Raw genomic sequence first — 15,191 nt, 5'->3', positions numbered from 1 at the left:
AAATATGACTATCAATTTGTACTCATTTCTCTACTTGCCACAAAAATCCCATAACCTGAAAAACCTGCATACCTAAATGTGAACTATGTACAATGAGCACATACTACTCATTTTGTGGATCAGTGTTTTCTTTAATTTTCAGCCAATTATGCTAAAAATCAAAAACTAGAGAATATAACCCTGAAAGAGCCCCAAGAACCATGATTTTGGGTTACCACTGTGACAAGATCATACACTATCTGAGATGGCTAGAGAGACTCCATGTTTGATATTTACAGACCAAATCCAAAGGTGCCCGGTGTTTGTTAAAAATAGTTTCAAAAATATCAATGAATGGTCTTATGTTCCATGAGGAAACTCTCCATGGTTTTAAAAATAAGGAAAGAAATAAACATTTATTTTGCTCTCTTAGTGGAACAGCCTTGTGACTTCCTTAGTTCAGCTCCACCTCTATCAAGTAACAAGTAACAATATAAAATGCACAGTTACCTGAAGCAATCTTCGAAACATCTGGTCATATAATCCCAGAGAAAATCAGAGCTTAAGGATGTGATCAACAGGTTGACTGTTTTAACAATCTCAGATGCATTCTTGTTTTCTTTGATTGCGCTAAGATAGGAACAAAGTCAATAAAGCAATGATTATAAGACAAAGTCATATTCAAAATTCTGACCTGTTATACAGAATATGCTAAGAATAACAATATCATGCATATTTCAAAGAGCTTAAACTCAACTTTAAAGATCTGAAGATCTTAAATCTTTGACCTTTTAACAGTCAAAGAATTAATCAGTTCTAAGAAGTGAGGGTTGTGAAGGGAACAATTGGGTGGGGGGGGGATAGGAGAATGAGAGATTCAGAAACTATTCAGCCATTATAAATCAAGTCAAACCCTCTCCAAGTCATTCCAGGACTAGCCCTCCCTTCTTTCACATTTATATTTACAAGGTAACTGTGGACGGGAGGCCCCATTAGACTTTTGGAACGGTCATCCCATGCAAGAGACCGTGGAAGTTGTTCTGATCCCCAGTAAAACATTCTAAAGGTGCCCTGTTCCTGGGTGGAACAGAGTGGGAGACACACAAGCAAGGTGTAACACTTCAAAAACAAGGTTTATTGCTTAGAAGATTTGAGACCCTAACTCCTCCCAGGGTCTGACTAAGATAAGGTACTTGCTTGAGTGGAGCAAACTTGAAGCTGTAGACTTTGATTCTTCCTTGACTTCTTCCAAGAAAGTCCACTTTGTCTATGCTTCTCTTGGTTCCCTGAGTGTCCTTTAACTGGATTCTACTTTCTGTATACCTTAACGTTATGTTATCTCTATACATCTTGGACATAACAGATATTGCAGTCTTCCAACTATCCTTGGCACCTTAGACTGCCTGACTGAGCTAAACAGAAGGATTACTGAGTAATAATAGGAAGACTGCCTCTAGGGAAATGTCTTAAAGGGACAGGGTCTGACTAAAATTCCCTCCCTTAGAATACTATACAAAGAACGAAACCCATTATAATTATAGGGATAACTGAAGCTTAATGAGAAAATAATCTGGGGGCATAACAGAAGTTATCGTTCTATAGATTCTGAAACTTTAACAGGGCTAGAAGTATTACATGACACATGGATACTTGATCCTGGGTTCTGTTGCACATTGCAAAGATCAGTAAGAGTTCTGGTTTCCATGACTTCCTATAAACTCTATTAGTTGATTAAGGTACATAGATACTGCGAGGATAAAATGGAGGTCAGAACTGTATTTCTCATGGATTCTTTTCACTGGGGCATTTCCAAAGTGCTAAAAATGTAACAGAGGCCCCAGAGTGAACTCCTACAACAGACCTGACAGCTTTCAGTGAACTTAATTTAGGACCATGTCAGATTTAACATGCATTCACAAACTTGAGTTGAGACCATGAAATTATGGTTCCACGAATTCTGAAATAAATTGGAGTCCAGGGAACCTCATGAATCAATAGTTCTAAGCTCTAAATCAGTAGGCCCCAACATGGCGCCTGCTGACACCTTTTCTGCTGGCTGTCAAATGTTTTTAGGAAGTGGGTGGGCCCAAATAGGGTTTCTGATTACCTGTGGGTGGGTCTAATTGCCCAGTAGGGTTTCTGATTACCTGTACAGATTTTTAAAAATGTTGCTTTGACGGCAACTGCCACCCAAGCACAAGCATCTCCACTGCACGATTGAAGTTCAGCTATGGCAATCATTTTGTGGCTGGCTCCACCTACTGTAGCAACCATTTTGTTGCTAGGCTCATCTGGCATGTCAGAATTCCAAACATGCCTGCAGGTTCAAAAAGGTTAGGGACCCCTTCTCTAAATCAAACTACCTTTCCAATACTTGCATTTCAAAGAAACCTGAAAATGTAGCTCTAAAAGAAGAGAGACTATAGATGACATAATACTTGTGGTTAGCTGAACAATCAGTGGAAAAAAGGTCTCAACCAGAAGTGATATTGGGAGATACAGGAATAGAGCTCCCAGTATTTTGTGTTCTCAAAAAAATCAGGTCTGATTCAGATAAAGAATATAGCACCAGGGAAGAAAGGGTTTAAGCATTTCCCCCTGAGCCCTTTACACATTTACTCCAGTAGTGCAAACAATAGTCAATTTATTTGCACTACTCCAGTAGTGCAAACAAAGTCAATTTATATTAGGAAAAGGGCATGTGGTGGGGAAAGGTGAAAAAATAAACAAATCCTTCTCTTGCACTATGACCTTGACCTGAATTGGGCTCACATGATGGGTTTGTAGACAAGAAACAGATGCAAGAAACTCTATTCACAGAAGTTCCAGCAACAAGTCTGTTTGAATCCCAAGCCCTTTTTTTCTTTATTTACTTAGAATCATAGAGTTGGAAGAGACCACAAGGGCCACCAAGTCCAATCCCCTGCTATGCAGGAACACGCAATCAAAGCACTCTTGACATATGAGCATCCAGCTTCTGTTTAAAAACCTCCAGACTCCACCACTCTCCAAGGTAGTGAATTCCACTGTCGAACAGCCCTGACAGCAAGATAGATGATCTGTACTTTATTAACTTAGTAGAATTATTGATTTTGAGTGGTCTGTCAGTTTGAACTAGAAAGACTAAAATACCTGGAAAGGACATTGCCACTCTGACTGTAGCTAAGCTTAAGATCATCACCCAGTGTATCTTTGCAGTAAGAATAAAATGCTCGGATCACTTCAAGAAACACATCACCAACAACTTGTGGCCCTGCAACAAAAGGAAAAAGTAAATTAATACAACCAAAGCCCAATTATAATTAAACTGAAGTCCTGAATATAGAGGAGAATACAAGCACCATTGTATCTTGGCAGTTCAAAGCATGACTGACTTACTCTAAAATAAAAGTTTAATTGGGAAACACAAACTAGAATTTGCATCTCAAAATCTTATTGTTTTTAGTCACTATCTTGCTGTTGCACTCATTCTGATCTGTTAGTTTTATCCTATTACTTTGTAGATTACTATATGACTTCACCTAAGACATCAGTTGAAGCAAGTTTTATCTATGCAGTCAAAGAATTACTTGCTTTTAAACAGCCAAAGGATTGTTTGCTTTTTTAAACCCCTTCCCCTGTTCTTCTAAAATTTTAACTTCATAAACTTTGGTTGGGTGCTGTGCTGCTTATTCAAAATTATTTCAAAAGTTCTGCCATCACTGCTTTAGAGGGAAAAAAAGCACTTTCCCTCACTGCAGCTATTTTGACAGTTCATGAAATTCAAATTTGAACTACTATTGTAACCTTTGAACCACTATATACCTTTTCCCAGCATTCATCACAGGCTAGCAGCTCTCACTGGATGAAAAAATATTTAAGGTAAAAAAAACAGGAAGCAGCAAGAACCAACAGACTAGTTCTCCATTGCATAAATATTTTTGTGTCAAAGTAAAATATATGTGTTGGTCGAAGTAATTTTTACACTTAAAGGAGGTTTTAAGAGCAAAGAATTGGCAGCTTTCTTTTGTCCCCTTGACCCACTTTCTAACTTAATTACAGGAAGCTTAAAAAGCAGAAGGAATCACCTAACATTTAAAATGCAAGGACTGGTATACACATATTAATTTGGCTGTGGCTTCTCTCTGGAAACTTACAAATAATATACAGCCCGCCAGACCTAGTAGGTAATCAGAATACAATCTGGAGAGGTAAACAGTATTTTTGTATCTAAATATGGGGATATTTTTGGTCTATGAAACAGAGGCATACAAGGAAACAACCTATATTCAGCAAACCTATCTTGGAGGCTATTGTGGGTATTCTGGGTTATATATGGGTGTGGTCTGGTAGGTTTATGTCTGAATGTTTTGCCCATATCTATGGGCGGCATCTTTAGAGGCAAGTCATAGTAAGAATTTGTTTCTCTCGATGGCACAGTGTGATTTGTGTAGTTGGATATCTCCTGTGCCCACCTCTCAGGTGGGAATGATTGTGTGGCACATCTGCATGGATTTGGATAGAGTTTATTTGCAGTTGCATTTGTATATATCCTGGTGGCTTGAATATGTGTGACCCATCTCAGAAACCAGAGTGAGGTGAGATGGGGGGAGGGGGGAGAGGAAAGATTTTGTAGTATCTGGTGTATCGTTGAATAGTAATTGTAAAGTTCCCCAGTTTTTGGTTCTGGTGGGTTTTTTTTAGTACAAGTATCAGGTTTTGGTTTACACACTCTCTTCCTTTTTGTTGAAACTGTCTTGGTGTTTGTGGATTTCAGTGGCTTTCCTGTGTAGTCTTATCATAGCTGCTGTCAGAGTTGTCAAGAATTTCTGCGCCTTCAAATAAGATCCTTGGGTTAGAACATGTTCAGCTACTGCTGATTTCTCAGGTTGGTGTAGTCTGCAGTGTCTTTTATGTTCTTTAACTCTTGTCGGAATGCTGTGTTTTGAAGTCCCATAGGCCCCCTTGCCAGTTGCAGTCTTCAGGCTGCCACCTGCGGATCACTTGCACGGCATGGCTTTTATTTGTATTTAATTATTTTATTTGACTAATAGGTCGCCCTATGGAATGGACTGGGCTCCCTGAGGCAATTGGGGGGAGGGGTACTGCAGTCTTCAGAAATATTTAGGAGGCACTGCAAGGCTCTTTTATTTGCCAGAGCTTTTATAGGGTATAGACTGCAGGTATTTTTAGGGAGGGGGAAAGGAGGGTTTATTTGGGAGTTTTATGGCACATTTTAAGTTTGAGTTTGTAGACCACTTTGAGGCACAGGGGAAGGTAGGATATAAATGGTTTCATAATAAATCAAAGAGTCATCTATTTTTCTGTCATATGTGCACAGCTGACTGATAGGAGCCAATGAAAAAGTTTTAAATAAAAAGAAAATCCCCCATGAATTCTTTGAGACTTCTTACTTTTCTGCCTTTCTTAGCATCTCCTCTTTTTTCTATTATTGTGTCATATTTCATAATAAATAGACTGCCAGGTACTATCTTGACTTTGATAAACAGCTAGAGAACCCTTAAGACTTATAGAAGTCTTTAATAAAATTAAGCGGGTGAGGTAAACCCCTTATTAAAAGCCTGGGTGAAAGGATATATTTTAGCCTGGCAACTAAAAGGAAGAGCCAAGTGACTTTCAAGAGGAAGGGTCTTCCAATGGCAAGATGCCACCACAACAAATGCCCTGTGTCTAATTGTCACTTGTCTGTGAAGTTGGGGGTACAGAGAACAGGTCTTAAGAGGCAAATCTTATCAGGTGGGCAGGATAGTATGGGACAGTCCTTACCAACCATTCAGGGTCTTAAAAGTAAGAACCAGAACTTTGAATTGTGTCTGGAAACAGATGGGTAACCACAGCAAATCTTTCAGCATGTGGTGAAACAATCCCTTTGACCAACCCTGACAGTATCGTGTCCATCACAGTTTGGATTAACTGAAGTTTCCAAACTATTTTCAAAGGTAGCCTCACATAGATAGCATTACAGTAATCTAACTTCAACGCAATCAGAGCACAGATCTCTGTGGCTAGATTATGCTTTTCAAGCAATGGTCATAAGATGACAAAAGGTGCCGTGTGACATGGAGGAAACCCAAGTCTCCAACTGCCAGATACGATCCAGTAGCATCTCCCAAATTGTGATCCTGCTCTTTCAAAGGGAGGGCAACCCCCCTCAAGGACAGATTGGCTGCACAGTCCCGAAACCAGCTTCTCCTTTGATGAACAACACTGAGTTTCAGTTTACTGCCCCTCATCTTATTACCTTCTCTAGCCACTTATTCAGGAATTCCACAGATGCACCTGGCTTATCTGTTAAGGTTTCAAGGGTCCATAAGTCTAAATCATACCACATAATGATTGATTCGTGACAAGAGGAGAGTGGAAAATCCCCTTTTTACCAAACTACATACCTTGTGCCCGGAGAAACCCAAATCGAATGACCCACTGTATGTGCTGTATGTGCAAGTACCAGGGCAGCCTGTGGCTAGTCAACTGCACCCATGAAGTCTTGAGCTGCTCTTGTTGAGGCAGCCTCAGAGTGAACATTGAAGACCCTAAACACAACACTCTCAGGATCCTCAATGCCAAGTCCAATACTGCCTTTGTCAGCTGTGGCAGAGACACTGCTGTGCAGCAGAGTGGGCATTATACCAACAAAATCCCTATTCTGTCCTGAGTCCCCAGCATCAGGTACAAAACTGTGGCTCTAGTTAACAAAGCACCTGGTGAGTGCCACAGAGCCCCAAGGGACACGTCCCACTCCTATACATTCTCTTCAGATACTTATTCTGTACCTATTTCAGGTTTGTCAAGTAGGCTTATGAGAATACGAAAAGGTTTCAAATGGGCATGGTGCTGTTCCTCCAAGTCAGAGTCTGCAAACTTCTGATGTAAGATTTCAATCAATCCCTGTTGAAACAGTATTAAAATATTAATATTGCAAACAAAATATAATTAGCAACTAGCTCCTTGTGTAACCAAATACAATACTACCGACCCGTATTAAAACATAACAATTAATTCAGAAATACACAGTCACTTTCAGCTTAATAAATAAGCAGCCTAGTATTAGGGTTTTCCCAAAACTGCAGGAAGCACTGCTTTAGATAGTGTGATCTTGGAAAGATGAACAGTCACCTACCTATTGCTCTTAGCAGGCAAATTACCTACAGTAAGTCTTTATATTCTACAAGAATTCTTGATTTAGCATATATATGTATTTTCAAGGTATCAAGGTATCACATATCTTTGTTGTGAATCATATTGAACTTTGGCCTGTAAGTTTGCCTTTGCCCCTCATCTTTGATTTGTTGTGAAAGTCTGGTCAAAATGACATGAGAACTGTGTTTTGAGACCATAGAAATTTGTCAAACTTATATGAGGACAAAGCAAGACCAGAAAATCCACTTGGGAGAGAGACTGATGGAAATAAATCAAGTAGAGTTTTCAATGTTTAAAAAAGGGAAAATTTGCCAAGCAATCCACAGGCTGAATTATGTTGTAGCTTATATCTATAGAAACTGCAGCTTTTGGACTGTATAAGAGGAGAATTCCTAATCCACAAGAAGGTTCTTTACCATGCATTAGCCATGTGAAATAACATGTGAAATAGGTTTAAACACACTGATGGGTCAAGTTAATGTAAACAAGGGATGAGAGACTAGACATTGTCTGCCTTGGTTGTCCTACAGAGGGGAAGTACTTAGTTGATCAGTGGTGAATGTTTAGATGGGAGGGTCAATTCATTCTGAAGTATAAAAGAGAAGTTAGGACTTCTTTCTCCCCCTTTTATGTTTGTCTTATCTCTCTTCTGAGTGGCTCAAATGAACTGCTGTAAAACATTGCTTCTAGCCTGACTACTCCACACAGAACTGGCCAGCTTGTTCTGCTTGCCATATTGCTCTTGGAAAATGGTAAGATTATTACTTTTAATCCGATATTATGCAGTTAACAGGGTTAGTGGAATTAGCAAAGCTAGTGTGATAGCAAGATTCCTTTACATTGTTTATCTACTGTTTAGGTTGTGGAGCAGGGCAAAAAAAAATTTACGCCATGCATCTTGATCCCTTAAATCTTAAAATTATGTATGGCACAGGAAATTATCATCATATCTGCATATTTCAGTGGAATAGGTCAGAATATTTAATTCTGTGTGGTTCCTTTTAATGAGATTTTGTTTCTTTATTGCAAGGACTCACACATCCCTTTAAAACTCTTCCAGGTATGCAGCCCCACGAGAGATCTATATCTGCTATCATTGCACAACAGCCCAGTTTCTGGATTTAAGTATTCACAGATGAAGCCAAACTGAGAATTATATTCTTAAATCCAGACATAAGAATCATGGACAGGTAAGAAAGATTTGCATATAAAACTGAGAAAAGTCCTAGGTTTACAGAAAAACTTTGAAATTTAAAAACAAACATGGGAGATATAAAACCCTTCAAAATCACAAAAGTTGAACTTGTAGCTTTAATGACCTCAGTGGCAGTGGCAACAGTATTGCCAGACTTCATTGTTTTTGGTCAATAGGAGATAGGAGGAGGGAGAGCCCTTTCCAGAGCTGTTTGGCCCTTGAGGGAGGGCTTATCTGGGCCAGGCTTGGACATGGGAGCTGCCAGGAGGAGAAAAAGAAGGTGGAGAGGGGATTCAAGGGAAAGTAAGTCTGTGCAGGATTCCTTGCTGTGTAACTGGGTCTAGATGGGTTGCACCATACACCATGCAATTAGGCCAGAGTTTTCTCATGGAGAAGCTGCTGGGGGAGGAAGCAGGGAAAGCTGAAGGAGGGGGACATAAAGATAGGTTGGCTGTTGGGTAGGAAGAAAAGGAAGCAGGCAGAGAGCAGATACAGGGTTTTTTTAAATGAAAGGGAGAAAAGTATTGGTAGAGGAAGAAAAAAAGAGCTGCCTCCTGCAATTCCTTGCACACCCCCCCCCCATCAATTTATGTGTGCGTGTGTAAACAAACATTTAAATACTGAAGAAACCAGTGCCAAGATACACTGGCTTTGCTTTGACAATAGTTTCCTTTTTTCCTGCTTCCTGCTCAGTGCCTTCAGAATGCTGAAAGTGGGGGTGGAGGGAGGCTATCACAAAGGTCCTTTTTGCACAGCAGAAATAAAACATCCTGCAGACATTTTTAAAAAATCCCCTTTGGCGTTTTGTGTTTCCTCAGCATGGAGTACACAAGCATTGCCAGTCAAAACAGTTCTTTTTTCCCACCTGGTGGCTGACGGAGCCCTGGTCAATTTCAGAGCCGCACCTGCCATTTTGTGCACTGCCACAGAGATTCTCCTGCCTCTGCCATTTAGTGAAGGTTTTCCCCTGAGGTTTTCTCTGCTTGCAGAAAATCTGTGCATGATTTCTGTGTAAAAAGTAGATGAATAAAGGCCGTTTTGCCCAGCGATCCCACGCATATGTTGTTTTTCGGGTTTTTTCTTTGGAGGGGGATGTCTGCAAAGCTACAACAACACAAATATGCACATATTATGACTTCACTAATCGTGCAGACATCCCCCACAAAACAAACAAAAAACAACACGTGCATGGGATTGCTAGGCAAAGCAGACTTTATTCATCTACTTTTTACATGGAAATCATGCACATATGAGCTGCAATCAGAGAATAACTCCATGGGGAACCTTCATGGAGAATCTGATGCAGCACACAAAACGGTGGGCATGAATGGCTAAAATGAAAGTAAGAGCTTTTGGCAGGAGAAATGAAGAGGTTCCTGCCTGCAATTGTTCGCTCAGCAGGCAGGAAATGCCTTCAATCTGGGGGTGGGGGGGTGGGGGGAGGGGAGATTATTGGTTTAGCGATTTTTGAAAAAGGTTGGGAGAAATAAAATGTTCTGAAGATGTTTTCGGGGAGAGAGCCAATACGTTTTTTAAAAACATCCTCAAGAAGTTTTTTTATTTCTGCTGTGCAGAAATTGCCAAAAAGAGTGTGGAGATGAGAGTTAGCTCTCCCCCTTTCACTAGTTTATGGCCACAATTCACTTCAGCTCTCCACCAAGTATGATTTTTCTTTGGAGATCTGATGATGGATTTCAGCATCATATAATGGTTTGGCCTTGTAACTTACAGCAGAATAAACAAAACCTGGAATCCTGTATTAATGATGAACCATACACACAAAAGTTATAATAACAACTATATCCTTCAAGGAATATTATACATGCTTACCTCAACGAGAAGGTCTTTGGAATATTTTTCAAAAAAATAGAGAGCTTGATCTTCTAAAGACATTGGAACAGATAAATCTGGAACAAAAGCACCTCCTTTGATATCAGAAGCTAAGAACGGAACAGAGAAATACAGAAAGTAGTTTGCACATTACATCAATTGACACGTTCCTGTTTTCAAATTAATGGCACAAACAATTACAGAAAAGATGACAACTTTCCTCCTCCCACACCCTGGCACCCTCCTTCACGTCATGAGTGCATCAGCAGAAATCACAAGCCTTTGCTCTGATCTGCTACAGGATCCACCTAAAAGGAAGCACAGAGCCAACCCTGGTGAAGGCACATCCCTGCGTTTGTATGTCATGTATATTTGCACTTAGTTAAACCAGCATGATGGAAAGGAGGTGAGACAGAGAAAGGAGACAGAACCAGGGATGTGTATCACCTCGGCCCATTCCTGAGTTCATGAATATTTTTATTTAACTGTGATTGAACTAGATGTCTGAATGCAACCGAAAGGAAACCAAATTTGTTGTTTATGATTAATCTGAAATGGAATTATAGAGATGCTGTCCTAAACAGACTTGCATACAAATTATAATTTTTCTGTGAAACAGATGCCACTGTGTGAAAGTTATGTTTCAAGTTGTTAAGAGCAATATGTCATATGCACCTCTTCATGTGAAGATCTATATGGCTTACATATACTAAAATAAATTTCTATGCTGGTTGTAAAAACACTGTGCATTCATCTAATGTAATGAGCACTATCTTTTTCTCTTACACATGACAAGCAGTTTGTAAAGAAGCTATTTTATTTTGTATCAGGCTTTTCATTAAGACAGTATGTTTTGAATGAAACTTGGCAAATTATATTTTATAACTTAACAGAAGTTAATAAACACCAATATTCACTAACCCAAGGTAAAGGCCTCTAAAACATCAAAATATATTCCAAAATGTAGTTTCAGAGGTTAGCTGTGCTAGTTTGCAGCAGAATGGCTACATGTAAGTTCAGCAGCACTTTAAAGACTCTCAAAAATTCATATTCTGAATTTTTTTTGGTCTCTAACACATTACTAGACTCTAATCTAGCTGCTAAATTTCAGAGACATATTCAAGCCCACTCAGGTGCAACGTAAAGACAGTGTGACTATAATTTGTGCAGTACCTAGCAGCCATGCATATAACCTTCTGTTTAAAGACATGTCTCTTCTTAAGAGTGTTTGGGCAGCTGCTGAGAGAAGATGGACAACGTCGGATCTAGACAGTGGTATAGCACTTTCACTGGGTTCCTTAACAAGAAACAGACACAAGTCAAAAATATGTGTACTCTTTACAAACAAAAAGGAAACACGAAAACCAATGAAACCTTATTACTGTGAGGAAAACACAGAGAATCAGAGAGCCTTTCTTTGAAATTTGACAGAACTATAGTAGAAAGTATTCTTCATATGCAGGAACTTCTGAAGACAATGCATTCCTATCTCAGGGCTAGTTCACCTTAACATGGGCTTCTTTTCTGGCATAAATGAAAAAAAAGTTGACTGTAATTTTCAGATTTTCCAGTCTGACATGGTGCTAAACATCATTTTAAAATGTATTTCTTGACTTACTCCATAGTAAAATTAGTTGTATAAATAGTATGATGTTTTGGTGGCCACACATGGTGCTGAGTTATTTGAAAAGCTACAATTTTATCCCTTTCTGTTTTACATATTTACCCCAGAGTACAATACAATTCTCTGTTGAGGAAATTCAGCAATATATTTCACCTCACCCTCCTTGAGTAAGCCTAGAAATCATCTGCATACACAGGAACTGTATGAAGAGTAGTAACAGAAAACAGGCAGCAAATGTAGGAAATACAAGAAGAAATGCTATTGTAATTAAAGCAAAGGATGGAAGTGCCCAGATGTTAAATAGCAGCTTTGCAGTTTCCAATGGTGCACAGGATTCCCTCATCTCCTTAACCCAATGCAGCTCTAAATGCTGCTCCTAGGGGACCCCCCCTAAGCAACAGCATGATGTACAAAATGGGAGCCTACAATGAAGAAAGGACAACAGCCCCCCACAAAACAGGTAAAAGTGGAATGTTTAGCTTCTTTAGAGCTGGAAATAACAAGTTCCAAAAGTTTACATCTACCTGTGATGCCATAGTTACAGTGGCACCATCAAACATATCTTGGTCATCAAGTTTTTCCTCTCTCTCTCACTCTATCAATGTGTATTTCCCACTGATAGACATATTTTTTTCTACCCGTGGTCATTAGATACAAGATGTCAACGCTATTAGAGCTGTTATATTTAATATAATATAATATTTAATATAAATACTATTAGATGAAACTATAAGAACAATTAAACAATTATTTTATCCATACATTTTACTATTCCCATCTCTTTGTAAGCTGGTTGAGAATGTAGGATATATGCTCAAAATAAACAACGAATGCCACATCTGGTGATTCTGCACTAACCCAGAAACCTGTTGGCATCTATGTGCTGGTAAAGTAAACCGTATATTGGACCTCAGCTAATGCTTACCAAAGATGTGGAAAGAGGGAAGAAAAAGAGAACCACCTCCAAAGTGTTTCTTTGTACAAGAACATTTGAATCCAACATGGCCCCACAAAGGGCTCTGATCTGCAGTGAACATTAAAAAAAAGGAGATAATTGCATTTTATCTATCATAGTTGATTCATCATCATACAAGTTAATTGACTGCATTTTCTCAGAAAATCCTAAATTTTCCAAGTCTTAAGGCGGTATAAAAACCCTAGTAGTTTCATATTGCCCCTTTTTGTCTCCGCATAAGCCTAAACTTTACTTGGCTGACAGCTCTGAGTAAAGGGAATGCCAAGACAGAGTTAAGAACACATAACTTCAACTGGAACAAATCCCTAAATATTCTCACCAGACAATGGAAAAAGAAACTGCTTACCCTAAATTTAAAACACAACACTTTTGTTTTTCTGGACATTGTTCCCAGTTTTATTCTGGAAGAGGCAAAAAGGGCTTTAACCCTTAAAACTCATACCTGTTAAGTTAAAAAACATTAACACTCATTTCTTAATGATACAATAAGTAATGAAGGGAAATCAGGTTCCGGTAATTTTTTTTCAGCCAACTTCTCATCAAAACCTTAAATAATTTGGTTTCTAACTATACTGAAGTTCAAGGTATCTAATGTAGCCCTGCACTGAAGACATGTGGCTTCTGAACGTACTATTTGCAAAATATTGAGACACAGTGTGATGTAGTGGCGAAGAGTAGTGGGCTCTAACATGGCAGAACTGGGTTTGATTCCCCATTCCTCCACATGAGTGGTGGACTCTAATCTGATGAACCCCATTCCTACACAGGAAGCCTGCTGGGTGATCTTGGCCAGCCACAGTTCTCTCTGAACTCTCTCAGACCCACCTACTTCACAAGTTGTCTGTTGTGGAGAGAGGAAGGGACAGAGTTTTTAAGCCACTTTGAGATTTCTTATGGTTGAGAAAAGCAGAGTATAAATCCAAACTCTTCTTCTTCAATATCGAGAACCTTCTCCATGTGAAAAATAACTATTTGCCTTAAATAGAAGTTTGCATAAGGACTTGTGCAAGTCAGTCTTTCTTCCAAGAGCCTATTCTACAACTGCAAACTGTTTCACAGAGGTTACTGTATCCTGTAAAAACATGTTTAACACCACCATGCATGAGGGCTTGCACATCCCTTAAAAACAGACAAGGGTTGTGTTGCGTATCCAGCTCTTTGGAATGCAGCCAGGCCAGTGAAAAATTCTTTTAGAATTTCGATCTTCCATGATAGAATGGAAAACTTTTACAAACAAAACATACAGGTAAATTATTTTGAACGCTGCCTGATCCTTTTGCTGTGGAAGAGCACTTTCAATAGGCCCTGAATGACATTTTCACTAGGATAAAAGGGCACATTCTGAGATCTGCCCCTTGAAAAGAATGCTGGTCAGTGGTTGATGAAATGCTTCAAAATTGCTCAAGGCACTGGTGGAAAGAGCACACTAGAAGGGTTCTTAACTCCAGATGATGGATAGTTTATTTGGACAGTATCCTACAGAACCTGTAGTCTTGACCCCTTTTTTCTATTATTATTCTAAAATAAACATTGCTGCAGATGGTGAGACTCCCTCGCTCAATAAGTATACCACAACGACAGGCTGGAAAGGAATGGGCCGCAGCCCGTTTATTAAACATCAAACATGTAAACAAGAACTATTTACATCAGAGCTGGGCGGCAAACGGGTCGCATATCACATCCCAATGAATGGGAAACTGGCGGGAAGGGAAGCCCCAGAGATCATACTCCTAATTGCTTCCATGCTTCCCGCCCCTGCTGAGGAGACGGGCACCGGGTTGAGCCCTCCAAGCACGCCCCCCCAGCCCGCCTTTCCTCCCGCAGCTTGCTGGGTGTCGGCACCGGTTAAGCCCATGGTCACTTCGTCGCCCAACCCAACCCCACTCCCTCTGTCGGCAGCTGCCCGCCCGGTCGGGCTGCCAGCCTGCTCCGCCCCACCGCCCTACACACAGGGCGAAGCCTGGGAGCCCCAGCTGGAAGGCTCGCTTCTCTCCCCAGATGTGCATAATCGCTGCAAACCCTCGCCAGGACCGCGCATAGTAAGGACCCAAAATTCCCCAACCCCACTACAGGGAGGGTGGAGGGCCACGCTTTGCTGGTTCTCGGCCACCGAAGCGCTGACCGGGAAGGCGCCTTAATATACCCAGGTTCTCCCCGCTTTGCTGGGAGCCAATCATTGCACCTGCTCTCTGCAGCTTGCCGCCAGGCCATGCATGCTCCTTTATCTAGTTAAGTACCACCACGCAGCAATGGCTGCCCCTTGGTTATTCAGGGTGCATCTTATTTGCTGCAGATGGTGAGACTCCTCACCAATAAGTACACCACAACGACAGGTTGAAAGGAATGGGCCGTACGCCCGCTTATTAAACATCAAACATGTAAACAAGAACTATTTTACATCAGAGCTACGGCAAACGGTCGCGACATCACATCCCAATGAATGGGAA

The 15,191-nt window shown here is 40.2% G+C and overlaps 1 protein-coding gene across 1 annotated transcript in view; it reads right to left on the bottom strand.

Moving 5' to 3' along the window:
- DOP1B (DOP1 leucine zipper like protein B) overlaps positions 1-15,191 on the bottom strand; it is an 84,579-nt gene that overhangs the window by 48,086 nt on the left and 21,302 nt on the right. The window contains 6 exon segments of the mRNA XM_048495475.1: positions 490-609; positions 3,112-3,232; positions 6,753-6,867; positions 10,145-10,254; positions 11,318-11,441; positions 12,694-12,792. Coding sequence (XP_048351432.1) covers positions 490-609; positions 3,112-3,232; positions 6,753-6,867; positions 10,145-10,254; positions 11,318-11,441; positions 12,694-12,792 — 689 coding nt within the window.

This window comes from Sphaerodactylus townsendi, linkage group LG04, assembly GCF_021028975.2.
Source record: "Sphaerodactylus townsendi isolate TG3544 linkage group LG04, MPM_Stown_v2.3, whole genome shotgun sequence".
Lineage (NCBI taxonomy): Eukaryota > Metazoa > Chordata > Lepidosauria > Squamata > Sphaerodactylidae > Sphaerodactylus > Sphaerodactylus townsendi.
Note: the sequence above shows the minus strand (reverse complement) of the source record. Positions and strands in the feature narration are given on the sequence as shown.